The 21,350-nt window shown below is 47.9% G+C and overlaps 1 protein-coding gene across 1 annotated transcript in view; it reads right to left on the bottom strand.

The window, feature by feature from the left end:
* Nucleotides 1–6,779: 6,779 nt before the first annotated feature.
* TANC2 (tetratricopeptide repeat, ankyrin repeat and coiled-coil containing 2) overlaps nt 6,780–21,350 on the bottom strand; it is a 347,897-nt gene continuing 333,326 nt past the window's right edge. Inside the window, exons 21-26 of the mRNA XM_028087521.2 lie at nt 17,865–18,040; nt 17,413–17,545; nt 15,916–16,007; nt 13,663–13,809; nt 11,138–11,238; nt 6,780–9,536 (exon numbers count right to left, since the gene is read on the bottom strand). Of these exons, the coding sequence (XP_027943322.1) occupies nt 7,592–9,536; nt 11,138–11,238; nt 13,663–13,809; nt 15,916–16,007; nt 17,413–17,545; nt 17,865–18,040 (2,594 nt within the window). The 3' untranslated portion in view covers nt 6,780–7,591. The remainder of the gene's footprint in view (nt 9,537–11,137; nt 11,239–13,662; nt 13,810–15,915; nt 16,008–17,412; nt 17,546–17,864; nt 18,041–21,350) is intronic.

The following is a 21,350-nucleotide window of genomic DNA, read 5'->3' on the forward strand; positions in this document are numbered from 1 at the left end:
TGCTGTGGCGACAAAAGGGGCCGCTGCTCCCAGCAGAGTCAGACACTCAGGTCAGTTCTGGGCTCACACCCCTGGCTGGGTGCAGGGGGCAAAGTGAGGGGTGCTGTCGCGCCACAGGCTGGTTGAGGGCCCGCGGGCTGTTCGGGCTCTGCACCCAGTGGGGGAGACCGCCTTCTCCCAGCCCAGAGAGTGGTCTGGAGGGTGGAGGCCAATAAGGGCTTTGGCCAGTTCTCCCCAGTAGTCACTTAAGTTTTTACCTTTTAAAAATATGTTTCTTTAGTCCTTGAGTAAAGCTTTTGAGAACAAGCAGAGATTCCACTTGAGAGCCATTCCCAAGGCTCAGGCAGGAGGTGTATTTATGGTGAAGTCGGGTGGGCTCTCATACGGGGACAGGGACCAGGGACTCTCTCTATGCTCCAGAAAAGCACCTTCCCTGAAAACACTATTTAAAGGGGCCCTACAGCAAATCCTCCGATACCTAATCCTCGGTAACACGAATCCTTCCTGACATTTACTTTTTCTCCATATTCTTGAGAGGCCTTTGCTTTCTGCATCTGTACAGTCTTTCTCCTGAATCGAGGCTTCTGTGTGAGCCTCCATTTGCTTTAAAAGCATGCAAAGCACGCGGCTTGAGAATAGGTCACGAGCCGATGGCTCCGTCAAGATCGCGGCTGGCTCTCAGTGTGAGGGCAGAAGGCCCTGGACCCCGACTTCTGTGCTCGCCTCTGCATCAAGGGTCTCCGTGTTTGGAAATATTGAAATGATCCCAGACACGAAGGGGATGCCTCTCCTCTCCTTCACCTGCTCAGGATGTCCCTCACCTGACTGGGTTTGGGACTCCTTGAGGTCTCAAAAGTTTTCAGACCAAGCAGGTGGTTCCTTCCAGGGTCCTGTCCTCTCCTCTTTGAAGGGAACTCTGGCATCCAGGTTGGGATGCCTGCATGCCTGCAGTTTTCCTGCGTCCCCAGCCTTGGCTGTTCGGGGGAAATGGATGTGGTCACACAACAGGGATGTTTGTTCAGCACAGCGTGGTGTCCAGAGGAAGCAGTCTCCTTCCTTGCTTGTCCCTGCCGTAGACAGGGACCAGTGAGGCAGGAAAGGCTGCAGGACTCCGTGCGGGCCACTTTTTAAAAACAAGGTATTGAGGGGCAGCTGGGTGGCTCAGATGGTTAAGCGTCTGCCTTCAGCTCAGGTCATGATCCCAGGGTCCTGGGATCGAGCCCCACATCAGGCTTCCTGCTCAGCGGGGGGTCTGCTTCTCCCCCTCCCTCTGCTTTTCCCCCTGCTCACGTTCTAGCTCTGTGTCTCGAATGAATAAATAAAAAAAATCTAAAAAAATAAAAACAAGGTATCGAGTGTCTAGCTGGTTCCAGGAAACCTGCAGCTTCTCCACTTATACGACGCAGCTGCCCAGCTCTCTGGATGGCAAGCATGCGAGATTCTGGCCAGATTTCTGAAGAGAAAAGAAGCCACTGGAAGCTGTGGGCTTCCAGCTCGGACCAAGCTCACTTCAGGAATGCCAGCCAGGGCTGTCCCCTCCCCTCGGGCCTGCAGCCCCAGCTACCAAAGTGAAACAAGAAGGGCTCATGCTCCCTTGGTTTGGCGGGAGAGAAACTCACTGAGGAAACAGCCTCCCTCCCTCAGAGGGTCCTGCAAGCCTTCACCACAGCTATGTGCTGCCCCAACTCCAAGGAGGCGCTCGGTCACCTCACTGAATGAACACAAGCCCCAAGGGGTGACTGTGCATGTCCCACAAGAGACCAGACAAATCACCAGGAATTTGGCCTCCACCTTAACCTGCTGAAGCGGTTCCTGGGGGAGGCCTCAGTGAGGTTCCCCCCCCCCGCCCCGCCCAGCATGGCAGGGGCCTCGGGGAGGGCGCAGTACCGGAAGGAGAAAGCACCACCACACCGCGTTTTTCCAAGTGTTACCCTTTATAAATAAGTACATTTGCTTTCATACATACAGTTCATTGTACGGATGGCGCTCTGTACACATGGGCAGGAAAATGCATTCATTTAACTTTTCACATCTATCTCACACAGCTCACATGTACAGACAATACAACTGCTCAAGCAAGTACAGCAAAGGAAAAGGTCTTTCCTTATACACAGGGGACTAGATGCCTCTGTCGGGTGTGGGCCATCCCCACTGCACGAGTTCACAACTGTGTGGTGTTCAATATATCAGGAGAGAGAACAAACATGCATTGGATAATATACTGTACAGAGAAAGTCCTTTACATCTGAGTCATAGAAAACCTAAAGGAAAACTAAGTGCATTAAAGCTTTTTCCAGCAAGTGTCTTGAAAGGACAGCAAAGAGGAGGAATCAAAATCATATTAGTACAAATCACTTTTTAATTGTAGACTGTACATGTCTGTACTAATTAAAATCATCTTGGATTTGGAGGAGACAGAACAGAGATGGAGATGCTGTGCTAAATGGAGAGGAGACCATGCCTGAGGACGGCACCTGCCCTGAGCCTGATGAGGAACTGGCCCCACTCAGCAGGAATCAGCCAAAGGAGAAAACAAAAACAAAAACAAACTGGAACAGGAAGTGTAACTTACAGGATTTCCAAAATAACCTGTGAATGAAGGAGAGATCTGGAGCCGGCATTTCTTTTTTTTTTTTTTCCCAGTAAGCTGGTACACAATAAGGCAGGTACATTCAAGTACTGAATTTCCAGAATTAACGGTCTGTCTGGTTCCAGGGACTGGAGGGATTGAGTGGAGTCCCCCTAACCAGGTGTTCTGGTTAGTGATTAGGCAAAAGAACAATCCAGCCAGCAAGTGCTACAAAAACAGCAGCTAGGCTCCTTCCTTTCCAAAGAGTAGGTCTGTCTGAAAAACGAGAGTGATGCTGGCCTGCGTCTACATGCGTTCAGCTAAAACCTGGCAGGTCAGCTTCGTGGAGATTACCAGAGTCAGCAGGAAGATATGAGATGATATGGGTGAGGAAACATGAAAGTAACACTTGATTTTTGGTGTCCAATTACGCATTCATTTGGTACTGACTTTTCAAAGCTCTGACCGTGGCCATCGTGTGGCCACAAGCATCTCAGGGCGGTTCAGCAGCTGTGAGGCATTGGACACCGAAATGCAGGTTACCAACACTTCAGCCCTTCAGTGGTCTGTGTTATAAACAGAGTTGATGAAGACCCAGTGATTATTCAAGTAGCTCTGCACAGTGGCTCTACCGTTCCCATTGTGCTTGTGTCCAGGCCCCCAGCCAGCCACCTTTTCTGGGGAGCAGCCAGAGCTGAGTTCAAGGCATTGCATGGTGAAGGTTTCCATGACACGTCTTTGTAGGTAGCTCTTACCCCTAAGCCCTTTGTTCATTGTTAGTCCTGGTAGATGGTCAGTCTGGAATTCCTAGAGGAAAAGGAGAAAAAGCCACACCTCCCAATGCGCACGCGACGGGGCGGCATGGGCCTCGGTGTGGAAGCAGCAGCAGGCTGCCTTTGCAGGTTGGCTTCTTGAGAAGTGGGCAGCCCAAGGACAGACAGACAGGGGTGGGAGAGGCTGGGACAGGGAGGGGGGAACACCCCCCACCCCCCGGGGGGGGGGGAGCCTGTTCCATTTGGTGGCAAAGATTCAGTGAGCAACTGGTTTTGTCCAAGGCATTTCTGCAGTAGAAAAATAATGATTTTTGAATCAAACCAGCCAACCGTGACATCTCTGAAGTTATAAAAGTTGGAAGCCAAGAGGAACTGAGAGGGAGGCTCATGGGGAGTAAAGGAGGCTTCCTCATACCCACCCATCCACCAGAGCAAGGGAATTCTACTCAGTTCTCCCAGCCTCTGCCTGGCTGAAGGTCCAAAGCAGGTAGTGTTCAAAGAGCTTATCGTGCCACAGCGGGCACAGATACATGAAGACCCCCTCCGCAGGCCTCTGTCCCCTCCTTCCTGAACCTTCTGGACCTGCCTGCTGACCTGGGAGCGGCTCCTCCGGGGGGGCCGGACTGCCGTTCTTTGCCACCAGACAAGCCTGGTGCAGAGCCACAGTGACACCTAGTGGTAGAGTATGGTTGAAGCAAGGTGACGTCCACATAACCCACCGTATAGGACTAAAATCTAAGGAAAATACTTATGGATATTAAATTAGATACTGGTTAATTTTTCTATTGGGTACATCTCTGGAATATAAAAATACCAATATTTAGAGAGGGGTTCATAAACTACTATACAATATAAGGACCGAGAATACCTTTCTCTAGGCTGTTCTGTTTACAATAATTTAGGAAAAGTGTTTAATAATCCAGGCTTAACTAAATTAGCAAACTTGTATCTCTGGACAACGACCTGGGGTACTGTACATGATTCTAATTAGTGGAATTTTCCTGAGCCTTCGAGTTTAAGTTAAACACATCTAGAAAGAGGGGCACATGGGAGAGGAACAAGAAGGGTTTGTGCTCTATTAACTTGGGGCTTTAATAGTGCACGTCTGCAACCCGGACGAGATACAACAGCAGATACAAAATGGTCTCCATTTTGTCCATGCCAAATTCTCATGTTACACAGGTTTTCCCTTTACTTTGTAAATAAACATTAATTTTTAATTGTTAATTGTGTGCCTTACTGATCCAGTAAATAAAGTAACCATGTCTCAGGAGTCCCTAAGAAAATTGCTGGAAAAGCACTTTAAAATCACTGCAAATATTTTTTGTATTTAAAAATTCTTAATCTTTTTGATGCTTATATACAAGTTATTTTTTGTGCTATAAATGTTGTGATCCACTGCTTGATTTCTTTCCTTTTTTTCCTTGAAAGATACACTAAAAGACAAGAGCGGTTTTGCTATTTTCTAATGAAGACATTACGCACACTTAAATATCCAGTATTTATCAGAGTTACAAATTCAAACAGTAAAGTGCACCCATTTATAGACATGATGTGATGGGAACCCATTAGTGCAAGAATTCTGGGTGAACGAAACGTACAATTTGGTGAGAAACCTAGAGGCTGAGGTTTGTTACCACTGTCTCCATTTCAGGGTGATGTGAACTGGGTGAGTGGAACTTACCAGGTTCATTTGAAAAACTTCCCCCACCGGAAGCCAGACATCGATTCAGCAAGTGTTGCGGGGGGAGAGGGCATCTCGGAGATGCGGTAAGATGAGCCCATGGCAGTGAAGTAGCGCAACAGGGCACAGGCAGTCTGCCTACAAGGAAAAACGGTCTCCCGCCCCCAGGAAGGTCCAGTTGGCATTTTCTAGTCACACTCAACTGGCGCCCAGTAGTAATATTCACTCCCTCTTACAATGGCTAACAAAGAGTTGCATTTTGACTGTTTTAAGTGTTTTGCCCAATAAGGCATAGACCCTAAATCTCCGGTTTGTCCAGGAAAACCATGAGAGACCCTGGGGACAAGCGACATCTGGGGCGAGTCTGTGACAAACGCAGAACCCGCTTGCTCCCCGAGAGAGCAGAGTACAGGTTGCATGTGTGGCATTCCAAATAAGCAGGGGCACTTTTCTGACAGACGCAGATGTTCTTCAAGAATGTAGCAGCAGCTCCTCAGTGAGGTGCTCAGGAAGGGAGGAGAAGCAAAGGGCCCCGTGGGGCTGAGACCTGGACAAAGAAGCCGGGCTCCTGGCTGTGGGCTGGTGCTACAGCTGGACATTTCATCTTCTCGGTAAGAGAAAGAGAGGGAGAAGGGAAGGGACAAGATGCCGGTGCCCACCCTGGGCTAGCTGAGCAGGACACAGGCCCTAGGCATGAGAGAGAGTGGGAAGAGTCTGGGTCTTGAGCTGGCCCAGCTGTCTGCTTCTAGCACAGAGAGACAAGTCCTGGCCTCTTTCAAGCTTGGGGGCAGAGGGGTCTGTCTACTTGGGAGACTCCAAATTAGTAGAGAAATGTTTCTGATCTCAGCTTCATGCTCCCTATATCTTAGTGATACTTTCAGAGGACACTTACTATTACAAACAGGTCTGGTCACATCTGGATTTTTAGGGCAGGAAACTGCCCTTCCAATAGCCCTTTACTAACAGGAGCAGAAGGATTCCTAGTAACAGAGAACAGATTCTCTTTTGCTCAGTTTCTTAAGTTTTCAGAGCTGACGTGCAGTCAGTACCAGGCCCGTGCTAAGGCTTTGGTTTCAGTGTTCTTACTGTCCATCTCGTGCTGGCCTCAGTCACGCAAAGGACAGGTCAGCAAACGACCACAAGACACGGAAGGGTGCAGGCTAACCAGATCAGAAGATCTGCTGTCTGTCTCATGTGCTCCCACCCAGGGCTGAAAGGGGTCTGTCTTCTCCATGAAACACTTTGCAGTGTCTGGTTTTCAAAGATCGCTCCCCAAACACTCCTACCTCGAAAAAAGAAAAGAAGAAACAATTCCTAGAGTAATAGATTACAGAACTATAGATCTCGAAAGAGAATCAGATGACGTCTGGCACAGGGTACAATGGCCCTGGGTGCAAACTTCAGGAATAAAGTCTTACGGTCCGGAGAGAATTCAGTTTGCTTCTCAAGAGAACCAGTTTCTTCACTATACCACGTAGGTTGAAGAAAGGAGGGCCGGGAGGACACAAACCTGGCTCTGGGTGCAGAGCCAGCTAACAGGGCTAGTGTACCAGTCAAACCTCGGCAAGAGTTTGCTTTTGTGGAATATGATGCTCAGTGATTATCTCAGGACCTATAAAGCAGATTTCTCCAAGACAAAGATGTTCTCTAGCCTTTCACTGAGAATCCAGAACAGTCTTTCTTCCTCGGTCTCTCTTTCTTTATATTTATGTATTTCCCCCCCCCCTCCACCACCCATGGAAAATGAGTAGATTTTTAATAGTTGTTGGCTAAAAACCTAAAGAATACCTCTCAGTGGATTATTTAAGAATATCCATGATTCTCATCCGATTTCCTTTGCTGAGTGAAATATTTAAAGGGCTGGTTGTTCTCTAAATATTCATAAAACACTTCTTGGAAAATCAATGTAGTGACATTTCAAATAATTATGTATATATATTTTTTCTTCCAATTTAATAGACCCATTTCTTCTCTTTTTCCTTGATCCTTTTGCCCCCGTAGGAAGACCAGCAATAACCTACACGCACGTTCTAGACCTGGTGACTGCAGGGAGCTGGCAGTCCAGGGGAGGAGACCATGGCACAAGAATGCACTGGGGCTGGCTATTTGGATAACACTGGATAAGAATGCAAAGGCAAAGGGGCATCATACTCTTTCTAAAGTTCCTAGAAGAAAACAAACGAGAACACCTTATTTTTGTAAAAAAGGAGAAAGACATTCACACAACAAGAACATCAGTGAAAGCGATTGTCTCCTGGAAAAAGCTGACCAGTGTGTCTGATCTCCCTGGGTTAAAGCACACGGCACAACAATCTCCTCGTTGGCGTCGGAAGAGAGGGAGAGAGCATGTGGCGGGGGCACAGACGGGAGAAACTGAAGTCCTGGCTCACTGGAGGCCAGCTTCCCGGTCGGCTGCATGCAAAGAACTCCAGCATGTGGGCTGCCACCTCTGAACACCACACAGAAACTACATGAGAAATTAAGCCAGGGAACTACCTCAGATATGGAAACCAAGCCTGAAAATGTGCAGTGAAAACATATGGGTCTCACTCCAACAAACGTCTTTTAAACATTAGACTCCACAAATGGTCTCTTTGGTTTGATAGGGGATGTCTGCCCTTGTCGAGAGTCCCGGGACAACTGCCTATACAGGTTGTCCTGGTATGCCTGAGCCACAGGGAGGGTCCGAGCCACCTTCACATCGGGGTATGAGGAGGCCTGGCCGACTCTCTCCAAGAGGTCTCCACGGGACCCGTTAGCCAGCATCCCATGGGGGCTGTAATAATCGTCCTCCAGCAAATGGCCATTCTGTGCATTGTTGGTTTTGTTATAAAAGGCAATGTTGCTGATGGATGATGGTGGACTGAAGGACTCAGGCTGAGGCAGGTTGCCTGGAGACGTGGGACTGAGAACGGTATCCACGGATGACACGGCCCAGGTCCGATTCTGCTGGTGAAGGTGGGGGTACTGTTGAGTCCGGGCTGTTTTATCTATGATCCCCATGAATGGTGTGGTCCTGGATCGGGTGGGCTCACTGGGGTAACCTCCCTGAGTGGGAGACACTGGTGACAGCTCGTCACATGACCTATCATACGCCGGTTTTAGTGGGATCTCCATTTGTTGAATCGAGGAAGATGGCCGGAAGGTAGGAGTGAGGTTGGAGGCTGAGGAGATACTATTGCTAGATGGAGAGAAGCGGAGGCCTACGCTCTGGGAGTGTAGCAGTGGCCTGGGAGTTGGTGGATGGGGTTTGATTTCGTTCGGGTTGACACTAATAGGTCTTCTGATTAAATGTGACACATCAGGGGAACCTAGCTGGCTGGAGGAACGCTCCAGATCTAGTTTGGAGTGACAGACTGGGTAGTAGGATGCGGACTGGCTACGTCCAATCTGTGGTGTCTGGCTGTATCTCATACCACCTCGATATGCTGAGGAAGGTCGCTGTGGAAGGTCTTCTTTGGTCAACCCTCCATGCTGACAGATGGCACCCGCACTCAGGCTAGCCTGGACATGCTGCACAGGTCTCCCATCCCCTACGATCCCCCCAATTGACCCTTGATAAACCAACCGGCTCTGACTTACTCCCATGTCTCCTTGTGAAGACTGGTATTTACTAGCCATCGAGTGGGCTACTTGGCCATAGGCCCCTGTAGAGATGACGGTGCTTGAATGAACTGCTGAGCTGGGCTGGTTGCTTCTCACAATCTGGGCCTTGGCAGGCTGTAGCCTGAGCCCTTGCTGGGGAACTGCCACAGGAAGCTGAGGCATCTGGTAGGGCCGCTGGGCCATTTTGGATAATGGAGATTTTGGTCTGCCAGGAAGCTGACTCACATTTGTTTCTTGCTGATAGCGCACGGGTGAGCCAGACTGGGATCTATAGACACTCATGCTTTCGGCTGGAGGGCTGGCCCGATACTGAGGGCCTCTTCGGAGAGGGGAAGGGGGAGGGCTTGGGTATTCCTTGCCCTGTCCTCCCACGGGCGGGGGGCTAAAGCGGTAAGACCCGCTCTGGTGGGCTGGGGAAGTGTGTGGCGGACTAGGCCTGTAATGAGAGTTCTGGTGAGTTGGAGAAAGAGCGGGTGAGGTGGACTGATAGCCCTGTCTGGTGGGAGAACCTACGGAACTACTGGAACGGAAGTCAAAAACCTGATGTGAGCCAAGTGGTGAGCTAGAGATGTAGGCGGAGTCCCGATGGGCTGGAGAGGCGGGCGGGCTCTGGATTATCGGGAGCCCCTGACTGGGCCGAGCCTCGGTCTGGAGGCCGATGGAGACGTTTTCGACTTCCTGTTCCAGGTACTCCTCCTCGAATATATCCTGTACAGAGTATATATCTTCGTGCTGTGGTTCGGGTTCCGTTTCTTCCGGGAGCGGAGGCTGAGGCGGCTGCTGAGGCGGCGGCTGCACCTGGCGGCACTCCTCCTCCACTCGCAGCAGGAGTCTCTGGATCTCACGGTTGTTTGGGCAGAGCTTGATGGCCTCGTTCAGATCCTCTAAGGCTGCTGCAAACTGTCTGCTTGACAAAATGTAAACACAGGAACTGGAGTGATTCTGAATCAACAGGAATCACCAAGAGCTGAGAACGCGGTCGCTACTGCAGAGAACTGGGGGGTAGCATCTGGGGGGTGGGGTGGGGTTGGTTTCGTTGGGTTTGTAAGGGAGGAAACAGGTAGGCTGTCATTCTGGAAGAGTCCAGAATGCTTCCTTAGCCTGTTTAGCCTCCATCTTCCTTCTGGCCTCTCTGGGATTAGCAGAGAAGTGGCCCCACTTTGTCAGTCCAGCCAGGCCCTTCAGGAAGATTCTCTTAGTGCCCAAATGCACACCAGGCAGTAGGAGGGTTGGGTGGGGTTGTCATTTACAGGGTCACTGTCAATTAGCTTAGGAACAAAACAGTAACTACAATATTTAAAAATCTTGCTGATCCGTCATAATTTTTTCTTTATATTCTTAATATTTTGGCTCCAAATTTCAGGCCTGTTCCGTCCCAGGCAAGAAGCCCGTCTTCTGCCCTTTGTTCCCCACTCTCGCCCCACAGCACTGTCGCTCCTCCGTTCAGCTACATCAGAGCTGGGCAGGGATTAGGCTCGCTGACTAGGCCACTCAGATTCTAATTTACAGATGAGGACACGAACTCTCAGAGATAGTCCAATCCTCTCTATTAATAATCGCCCAGGAAAGGGGCAACTGGCCTTGTGGGGAAGGAATTCTCTGGGGAAAAAGAGAATTTGACAGTCAAGCTTCTGTAAGGACTTTGTTCCCCCAGCTAGTTAAGACTAATGTTATCACCACTGTCATCACTAGACTTAACCTGGGCTTGGATTTTCAGGACCATATCTTCCCCTGGCCTCAACAGTGAATGTGAAGCAGGTCTTTCCCAGGGAAGAGTTTGGGAGAAGGATGGGGCACCGGGCAGGAGGTATCAAGGACAGTGACAAGTTATCCAAAGATCAGTGATGGCAGGTTCTAGGTCCTTCTGGAGCCTTTCCTGCCCAATTTGGCCAAGCCACAGCGGACGGACACGGGGGATGGAGTTTCCGAGTTTCTCTCGGGCCCCCTCAGTCCCGGCAGCAAGGACCTCCTGTCTCCGTGAGGGTGTGGTGTGGCGGTGGTGGTGACCTGGGTGAGGAGGAGGGCCGACGCCGCCAGACTTGAGGAGAGCTCTGGAAGCTAAATAATCCAGGGGCCCCTCGGACGCCTACGGGACAAGAGGGGCCTGTGGCGTAAGTGACTCGTCCTACTTTTCCTTCTAAAAGGGCCCGGAGGATGTTCTGCTTAAGTGACCTCTTCTTAAGTCACCAGTGTCTCTTTATGCTGTCTGTTCTAGGGGTCAAAAAGTGAGTGAGAGATGGCAGGGGCTTCGTGGAAGAAGCGCCATTCTCCAGCAATGCGAAGGCATCTTCCTCCCAAAGTGAATGTTCTAGAGCTCCACAGCCCTGAGGATCTGCCAGTCTCAAGTGGAGTTCTGTGCTACGGGAGCCGTCCCCAAAGCGTGTCCCTCAAAGTCCTCAGGGATAGACACATTTGGGTACATATGCCCCAGGATGGCCTACATTGCCTTGGCCAGATTTTCGGAAAAGAGACCTCTTGCTCGTCACCCTCTCTCTCTCTCCTCACCTGCTGCTGCGTTTTGCCCTTGCTCTTGCATAGTAAGCTTCATAAGATTTCGGTTTCAGCTCCAGGGCCTTAGTAGCAAATTCCTCCGCCATTCCAAAATCCTGTCATTACAATAGGTGTGCAAATGAGTCATTGAAGAGATAGGAAAAATAGACAATTTGGGAATAAAACAGATTATACGTACATTTCTTTGACATTTATGGATGGAACACCTGGGATTCTCGACATGCCTGGCATGGCTCTAGCCATGTGGCCCAGACTAGAAGTTCCTCCTGCCTTTGCCCTGTGTGGCCCTGCAACAGGTCCTGGGAATTTATCTGCCCAGAAGCATTAAAATACTTTTAATGTGCCTTCCTTCTGCTTTTCTAATGAAGCTCCTTCCAGCCCAGAAGCCAAATGTGAACCCAGCGCAGCTCCTGAAGTTGGAAACCTGACCCCTTGATACACATGCGTGTAGGAAGGCAAACACAGCCATGTGCCTCTCACGGGGCCTCAACCTACCCCCCAGCTTCCTGTCGCACCCACTATTCCTCCGCTTCCTAAGGGGTGAGTGAGGTCCAGCAGGATGAGGTCTGTGGGAAGGAGAGCTGCACTGACCATGGAGACTAGATGGGGTCGGGGCGCCAGATGGACTTGGGTTCAGTCCTCTGGTCGGCCACATAGCCCCTCAGAGGGGGTAGTGTGTTTTCTCATCCATACCTACTTCGCAGGTGGGATGAAGTGTGATGATGCATTTGAAAGCCCCAAACACCATTTCTGGCACATAGCAGATGCTTAGTAAATGGCCTTTTCCTTCTCTTAACTGGCTTCTTACTTAGGAAGCATTTAAAACGACAACAAAAATATAGTAAGAGAGGGCCCTGGCTGTGACTGGCGTTCGTGCGGTCACCTCATCTCTTGCTCACTGAGGCTCCCTGGAGGAGTGTGGTCTCATCTGTCCTCATCTGAGAACACTGGGAACAGGGGCCTGGGGAACAAAGCCATGGTTTTAAAGATACCCCTCCATACTGAGCTAAAAGGAGAGTTCTTTCTCTTCTTTCATTCAATGTCAAAGCCTCAGGACAGCACAGTAACCTCTGGTGACGCGCGTGATTCCAGAGGCAGAACAAAGGCCTGGGGCACAGGTAGAAATCAAGGAAAAGTAACGAGCCATCTAAGACTGAAGAAGGCAGACCTCAGCTGCTTCATACAGTGCTGGTCACGGGAGCTGCCTGCTAACTGTTCTGAGCAAGTGTGGAGCTAGAGAGGGAGCATTCCATCTCACGGGAGTCATCATCTATCACTACTCTGTTTCCGATCTTATCTTTTAATGTTTTTCTTTTTCTTTTGGACAATCATCATTTCTGGCAAGATGAGAATGCTTTTAAGAAGTAGATTATTTGTTTAAGCAAAAGAGAAGGCAATGGGCTGGCACTGGCTCCGGAGTGTTGTCTCATTCTCAATGGCTGGTGCCCTGGGGGACCCTGGGTACCGTGGGTCTGGTTCTGTTCCACAGAAGAGCCTCACTGCCTTCCCCTGGGGCATCTCCTTCCCACAGGAACTGCTACCCTGGCCACATTCTCCTCAGCACCATGGAGCAACGCTGCCTCTTCGGGCCATAACTGTGTTCTCTGGGACATCCAGGCTCTTCTCATTGCCAGGGTTTAGATGGAGAATGCGAAGGTCATACACACAACCTCTCTGGACTTCACAGCGGACCTCTTGCCCCTGCAGCTGAAATCTCACTTCCGCACAGCTGAGCTCTCTACTCATCGGCATTCTTTTTTGGGGTGGATTGTTTTTAGCTCCTGAGGAACTGTGAGACCTCAGGCAGGGGGTTATCAGAGGTTCCTGACACGATCTCAGCTATTCCCAGTCTCTGAGAAAGGATTCTTGGCCTGGGAGCATCTGTGTGTCACGTGAGCAGTGGCTGAGGGCACCAGACAGTTTCTGTATGGCAGGCAAGAAGGACCAAGGACTACACGGTGGGTAACAGATGGCCAGGAAGAGTTCTAAGATTCCCTCTGGGACAAGAAGGGACATGGCATGCTGGAGTAAAAAGATGAGGAAAGGAGCAAAAAGTTCAAGATTAGCCTTTGAAATAAACCTTGAAGTCCATGGTCCTGAGTCCTCTCTCCAGCCCTTCCTTAAGTGACTAGGGGTCTACTAGAAAGGAAGGGAGTGACTACAATTCATATCTAATTGCAGCTAGAATTCTAGCGACGACCTGCTCTCACATTTTCCCAAAGACCAGAAAACTGACTTGGGGGTAGGAGACAATGATGATGGTATTCCAATCACTTTCAGTGTGAACTAAAAATTCAGAAAGCACCAAAGGTGCCCACAGCATTAACTTTTTCACAGATTAATATACGGATTGTGCTTAGACTTGATTTCTTTCAAATTGCAAATGTCAGTGCTCTGTGAAGGACAACCAAGTTCCAAATGGGCCGAGAACGATTTTAGGGGCCTGGTAAGAGCCAGTGAGTGATGTGGGCTGTCAGCTTCCAGGGCCGTAGAAAGCAGCTGGGAGGAGAGGGACTTACGTTCATTTTCCTGCGACATCGAGAGAGGTTGAGGAGGAGAGACACCTTTAGTTCCCGGAAGGTTTTCAAGTCCTCACCAAACCCTTCTCGAGGGAATTTCTTCAGGGCGTACTGGTAACGCTGGGCAGCCTCCTTCACTTTACCTTTCTAATGGGAGTACAAGATGGCAAAACACACAGTTGGTCTGCTGAGCAGCTGAGGAGGTCTGGCCCCGCTCCCTTCCTCCTCTCTGCAGTGATTATTAAGTTAGCCCTCCCAAACTCCAGCCTGGGGAGGAGGGCTGGCCCTGCTTGTGAGAGCAGAGGGTCCAGTCTTTTCAACAGGAAACTCACCTGGCAGGAAGGGCAAGGTTGAAGGGGATACCCAAGGCACAATCCAGAGAACCAATACCAGGAACCCCCAGCTTCCCGACCAGATTCCCAAGAGACTGATCTTGCTCATTTCAAAGGAGCTTTTTCTTGACCTGATCTCCTTGGGACACATATCATTTCCTAGTCCCAACCACTCCAGAGTTACTACTACTTCTTTACTTTTGGCTTGCCTGGAAAACTCTTCCATTTGATGCTCCTCCTTGCCAGTCCTCTAGAAGAGGTCATTCTCTTCCTCACAAAGGAGGTGGGAGCTAAAACGGTCTACCCGTTGCTTCCCTAATCTCAATGCATAAAATAGTATGTCAGTGTTCCCGTTTTTAGAAAAGCCTTGGGGGTAGGGTGGTAGTAGAGAAGTTTAGAATTTGTGATCCATCTGTGTAGGAGAGCCTTTCCAAGATGAAGTAAATCCATGACCAATTTAGGGACTTGGTAACAGGGGCCCTGAACTTTCCTTACATTTTGTGTCTGAAAATCTATCAGCTAATAAATACATACATACACACATGAATAAATAAAAATAAAATAAAACAAATGAAAATCTATCAGCTGAGCTCAGCATGATGCAGGAGGCATCTCCCATTCATTTAGCTGATCTTAATCGGCTGTATTCCTTCTGTATAGCAACTCCACCAGAGAGTGCAATCTTTTCATTTTCTCTTCAGCACCTTTCATTAAGGAGAGATCTGGAGTCTACCAAGGTAGAATTCTGGGTGGGAACAGTAGTAGCTCTGCCTATTCTTATTAGGAGGTAGGACTCCTTGTGTTGGAATATGAGAAGCTATATTATAACCAGGGCTTAGATTCTTGAGAGCAATGCTATCCCCAAGTCCATAAATAGGACACTTAGAGTTAATGAGGCCCTTCTTGGAAGTCATGTGAAATCCTGGCTGGGTCAGGACTCGAGTTTCCTAGAAGCCCAAGATTCCTAGATTATCATGACTTTCACACGGAGCATCCTCAGGAAACACAACTCTTCCCCCAGGAACTCAAAACATCCCTTACACAGGGGTGGATGGGAGGTGGTAATAATGTGCTTCATAATCATTTCCCATCTTTGGGCCTCTGATATTTCAGTGAGGTTGGATTTATGTTTACCTTTAGGAGAAGAAGACGCTGCTAATCTTAACCAGATAACTGTGACATGTGATCGTCTTCTTCATTTTTTTTTTTTTTTTTAATTTAAGTAATCTCTACACCCAACATGGGGCTCTAACTCACAACCCTGAGATCAAGCGTTGCAAGCTCTTCTGACTGAGCCAGCCAGGTGCCGTGTCATGTAATGTTCTTTTGGGATTTCCTATAGGCCACAGCAGAGAGTCTGTGTTAGGATATTGGAGCCTTCAGCTTGAACTGTGACTACAAAAAGACTCCATACTTTTTCTGTTGTCATTCAGTGAGTGACTTTAAGAAAATCTTATAATTGCTATTTGTCTTGCTTTCCTTATCTTACTCAGGGATGTTGACAAGCTATTATCACTACAGACCTTAAAATCTATATTTATATATTAAATATGAAAGCAAAGATCAATGTCTCTTTCTCACAGACTAAAAAATAGCTGTACTACGTAATTTTACTTTACTTGTCCCATGAGTTTCCAGGTCCCACTTAGCAGATTCCACGCAGAATCTAGGTAACTGCCTGTAAGTGACCAGATAAAATTAGGTCTTCAAGTTGATCAGCTGCAGGCTTATGTAGGTCACTCTTGCTCTCTTGTTGGGAAATTAAAAACTCAGGATGGTCAACTTAGGAGCCCATCATTGAGGGATGGCATTCTCCCTTTGCCTCTAGAGCTGAGGATGAGACTGTCAAGACTTTAGTAGATTCTACAGGTAGAGAACAGTCAGTGGCTGCTTTGAGGAAACTGTTCCTTCCTCCCCTCACCTTATAAAACATGTCCCCCTCTTCCATCAGCTTGCTCAACAGGATGATCATGATGTCTGGTTTGGAGGTGGCCATCGCCCATGTGGCTGGACCTGTAGTGTACAGGATGCATGATGGGTAAAAAACTCAGACAATGTAAGGGTGGCAGGAAGCTAGGTGAAAAAAACATCCTGGGGGATTTCTGCTGAGAGAACAACTTGCTCCACAACTTCCTCATCGTTTAGACCTGGGAGTATCTTAGGGACTCCCACTGCCAAGAAGCTGCGCTGGATTTGTATTCACCTTAAAATAAGAACATCTGAACTGTCTGAGCCTGCGCCACAGGAGGGCAGCAAAGCCTGCCAACGTGTTGTATTTGGGCAGGCCATGGCTTAGTCTGGAGTTCTTTTAAATGAGGTTGGGAGAAAGAGTTTACATTCAATGTCACCAAGAGATTTAAAAAATCCAAAAAGGGCAGTTTATTTTAGAACCCGGGACTCAAAATCCCTAGCTGTTTAGTCTCTTAATTTAAAAATATGTCCTTTGCAGAAAGGGGAACCATTAAAGATTCTAAAGGCTCCCTTAATTTTAAGTAAGTATCACATAGGCCTCCCTGGGATTTACTTCGAATGTCAAAAGACGTGAAACAAGCCAACATGACTGAGGACTACTTTACCCACAAAGAGAAAGAAGAGGTTAAACTGATTAGTTTATAGACGCCTGAATTATTTACCAACTAAGCTTTTCAGGGTTAGTTATCAAAAGTTCAAGTTATTCTCTACAACAGTCGTTAAAAAAAATCTTCTTTTAAGGTGAAGTAAATTAAAAGATTAGAGGTGTAGGGAACTCATGCAGGCTAAATCAAAGAGGAGAAGGCAAAGCTGACCAAGCCATCAGACCACGCCTGATGCTGACAGCGGTGAAATATACCTCGTGGGCGACTCGGTAACGTCTGACAACCTTCAAAGAAAGGAGAAAACAAAAAGTTGTAGGAGAGGAAAAAAAAATGGATGAAGGTGAAAAAAAAAAAAAAAAAAAGAAGGAAAAGCAGCAGTGAGAGGCAGGCAGCAAAAAAGCCAGCATATCAGCCAACCCTCGCCTACAGGTCTGTGGGACGGGGGCGTGGATGGGACAGCAGCAGCAGGGACCGGAGAGTCTGAAGCACATACAGAGCAGGGGAAAGCAGAGGCTCATGGCAGTGCAGGGACCAAGGATGCTCACGGGTGGGGCTGGCACAGAGGCGTTGGCCCGAAGATGTGCTTAAGGTTAGAGCAGCCTCGTGGCTAAGGCGACCAGGGGCACGGCAGATAACCGGGTGATTCTGGCACAGAGCAGTGGCGACCATGGCTCAGAGGGTGCTTTCTCTGGGCCAAGAGGCTTTCCGTTCACTTGGACAACAACTGGGCCGGGGCAGAGGGGGAACTATACACACTCACACCAAACACCCAGGGCAGCCAGACCACTGGACCAGTCTGGCCCCCGGGCACAGATGGCCAGGACCTTCTTCCTTTCCCCTACCTATCTTGGCTCCTTTCTTCAGAAGAGTGACAACAACAGAAGTGTTCCGGCACCCCACTGCTCTATCCAGAGGGCGCATTCCGCTGTAGTCGACGTGCTCGATCATGGCCCCGTGATCCACCAGGAACTGGACCTAGGACATGGATCAAGCAGAACAGTTAACACAGGGCCAATGGCTCAGCACCGCTCCACTGAGGGCTCTGGCTGCTGCCTGGACTTGATTCAACCGCTGGTCTGAACCAGGCTGGGTAGTAGCCATGGGACTTAAGGCCACAGTTGTACTCTTGGTCTTTAATGATGTTTTGAATATTCCTGTCCTCTAGCAAGTACAGGTCCAAGAACTTTCTATCAGGAATCATCAACATGTTACTCTACGCTTAACCCCCGAGAACATTACGGATGGAGAACCCTCCCTGTCCCTACCACCCAAAGGCCCGTGTAAAGGCACTCACCACCTCGGCATCACCGTAGAAAGCTGCCAGATCCAGTGGGGTGCGGCCGTTCTTGTCAGCGTGGTCCGTAGCAGCCCCATTATCCACCAGAGAGCGCACTACTGAGAGATGACCCTTCAAACAAGCCCAGCTGAGGGCTGTCAGTCCTTCTTTGTCCATGAGAGCAATGGAGGCACCTGGAAGGGCGAACGCAGCACAGGGCTGAGGAAACACGAAACACGGGGCCATCCAGAGCAGGAGGGCAGGCTGCACGCTCTGTCGAAGCACAGTCACGTCTGCTTCCACGTGGGGAATCTTTTCATTCCTGCCTCACTTTTACTCATTCTGTAGGGACCATTCCAAATCCCGTTTCCAGGAAGCTTCTCTCGGTTCACTGTTCACCTCGTCTTCAATGTGCTTAACACATGTCACCTTATTCTGTTCTTAATCTTTTTTTTATGTATCCTACTTGCATGTAATAAATTCTCAGTGAATGTTTTCAGGACTCAGCAAAAGTCTTCCTTTTGTAATAGTATAAACTCCTGGAGAGATTCTCATAAAACAGAAGGAGCTCAGTCCATGTTTATCACTGGTGATAGCACCAGGCCAGGCTCTCTCTCCCTAGAATGCGGGGGAGATGAACTCATGGGAAGAAACTGAGCCCAGGCCACAAGGAAATTCAGAGTTTAATTAAACTTGTCAGCCTTCAATGATCCCATCCTCACTCTCTTAGCCTTTCTGGTATTCTACGTCTGTTTCTCTTCAATGTTCCTATATTTTCATCTGTAAGGATCAAGCATACTTGATACACTGTTTTGTAATTAGTCTAAAATTCAATATATATTTGGTTCTTAGCCTAGACTGTAAGCTCTTGGATGGCAAAGGGACTATCATTTCCTTGCTACTTTTGAAGAGTACCTAAGACAATTCTTTTCACACAGTTGACATGGCACACTAACTAAATTAGGATCAACTTACTGCCTACAGAACACTTTCCAGGCTGCCTCCTCAGCTAGACAGGGGTCAGATGTCAGATCAAGCTTAGCATGTGCCATAGCTAGGCTCAGGGTCTACTCAGCAGTTCTCTGGCCTATCATGTTTTTACTCCTAGAGGTCAGACAACCAGACCTTGTGGCTTCCCACAGCAGGATGAAGAGCTGGAAGGGACCACACCTTTAACCCTCCCTGATGACAGCCATTTATGTACTGGGTTTTCTTTTCACAATGGTATAGTTTACAATGAAAACATCGACTCAACACAGAATGAATTTGAATGTGGGAGAGAATCTAAGGAGTTTTCTCAGATGGACCATCTGTAAATTCCCTGGACAGAGCCTCCAACGGTAGAAGAAGCAGGATAAGAAGGTTCTGGATGTATATTACAGATAAGCTGATTTTCCAAAGATAAGGAACGCTGGAATTTAAGAAATTAATAGGAGATACATATGAAATAAACCCATATATTCAAAATGCATCCAAAATTCAATATGTAATCTTCCCCTTCTCTCTTTTCTTCCCATTGCAGTTAGTGGAATCACACGTCTTCCAAACATCCACTTCTAAAACTTTGGAGTTATCTTTAACTCAACTGTCATTATTTCCTACATATAATTACTCTTTATATCCAAAATCATTTTTGTACTTGGCCCTTCTGTTCTATTCTAACAGCTACTGCACCTGGATTAGAGCCTCGTTATTTCTCATCTATCACAGTGCTTCCTAATGGATCCCCCAGCCCACTATAATTCCTCCATCAAATCTACTATTCACACCCCTGCCAGAGGGATTTTTTTTTTTTTTTTAAAGCACAACTCTGGCATCAATTCCCTTTAAAAAAATCTTGAAAGGCTCCCCATTGCCTTCAGAATTAAGTCCAAACCCTCTTTTAGTCTGTTCCTTTTCACTTTCTTTCCACATATGTTTCCAATATTACTTCCCAAGAGCACTCATGTACTTTACCAGACAACTTGAGTTATTGCCCCAAACCTGTTGTGTGCTGGATCTCCTCCTTGACTTTTCATTCATGTCCCCCTCCCTGATTACAAAACTTTTTTCCTATTCACCTTTCAAAGTCTGTCCTTTCCTAACTCAAATACCTTTATCAGAGCACTCAGGGTTCTCTGCTTTTCAGGTATTTATCTTCGTTTCATCCCCTCCTTGCCAGATTAGAGAGTCTCGGAGGGCAGAGATTACAGTGTATTAGTGAAAATCACTCACCGGCACAGCACTGGTATAGTGTTCTGCAAGTAACGGCAGCTAAATAAAGTTTTGTAGGATTTGTTGATTTAGTGGAAGTCTCTGATTTAAGTTGAAAAAATGAAATACTGAGGATCCCTGACTTATGGTCTGATTTACAATTTTTCAACTTTATGATGGTGCGAAAGTGATTCACATTCAGTAGAAAATGTCCTGCGGATTTTGAATCTGGACCTTTTCCCGCCTAGTGATGTGGGGTGTGATGCTCTCTTGTGATGCTGGCCAGTGGAAGTGAGCTGAAGCAAACCAGAAGGCCATGAGGATAAACAACAGATACACTTAGGACCATTCTGTTTTTCACTTTCAGTACCGTATTCGATAAACTACATGAGATATTCAGTACTATTATACAGTAGGCTTTGTGTTACATGATTTTGCCCAGCTGTAGGCTGATTTAAGTGTTGTGAACACATTTAAGGTAGACAAGGCTAAGCTATCATGTTCCATAGGCTAGGTGTATTAAATTCATTTTCAACTTAAAATATTTTAAACTTGGGTTTATCAGGATGTAAGCCCATCATAAGTTGAGGAAGATCAGTAGTACAAAGACCTGCATGTCTGCAGTGGTAAGGGAGAACAAATCTCTGGAATCTGTGTCTGATAAGCTTCCACGAGCGTGTGGCAGACACTATGCAGTGATCCAAAGGTTATCAGTGGCTGAAGAGGTCTTGCCTTTTCCAGTAGACTTGGGTTGTTCTGGGACATTTATTCCTGCCATATCTTATCCTGAGAATCCAGGTACACCCCCTATCCTCCTCCAACCCCCTCTTGGCAGAAGTAAGGGTAGATGTTACGAAACCAGACTTGTTTGTTGGCTTGTATTGGAGAAGCAAGAACCACTTTGCATGCTGGGAGAGCGGTTCTCTGGTTCTGACCCAGCACTGCGAGTCTGAGGCTGTGGAAACAAACAAATCTTCTTTGGAGGATACAGCTAAAGATCCAAAAAATCTTTGCCTGAGCTTTTAGTTTGAAATCTTAGAAGAAACCTCGTCTTCTTCTTAACTTGATGACCCTCAGTTGTGCTGGCCTGGTTATGATTCTTCAGGAGGTTGGCTTGCTTGAAGTAAATGTGCCCATAGATATAATTATAGATGTTTAGGTCCAGTTTACTAATAGGGAAGGCTAACTGGAATGGAGTCATTAGGCTGGTCACAATCACACTATCTCCTACTTCATGTAAATGCTCCAAGTCCACTAGATGGTACTGTAGAGTCATCAGTGACTTGAGTTTTCCTTCTACAGAAGTCTACC

The sequence above is a fragment of the Eumetopias jubatus genome, unplaced genomic scaffold (assembly GCF_037043125.1).
Source record: "Eumetopias jubatus isolate StellerSeaLion01/CBP00866 unplaced genomic scaffold, mEumJub1_p1.0 scaffold_10, whole genome shotgun sequence".
Lineage (NCBI taxonomy): Eukaryota > Metazoa > Chordata > Mammalia > Carnivora > Otariidae > Eumetopias > Eumetopias jubatus.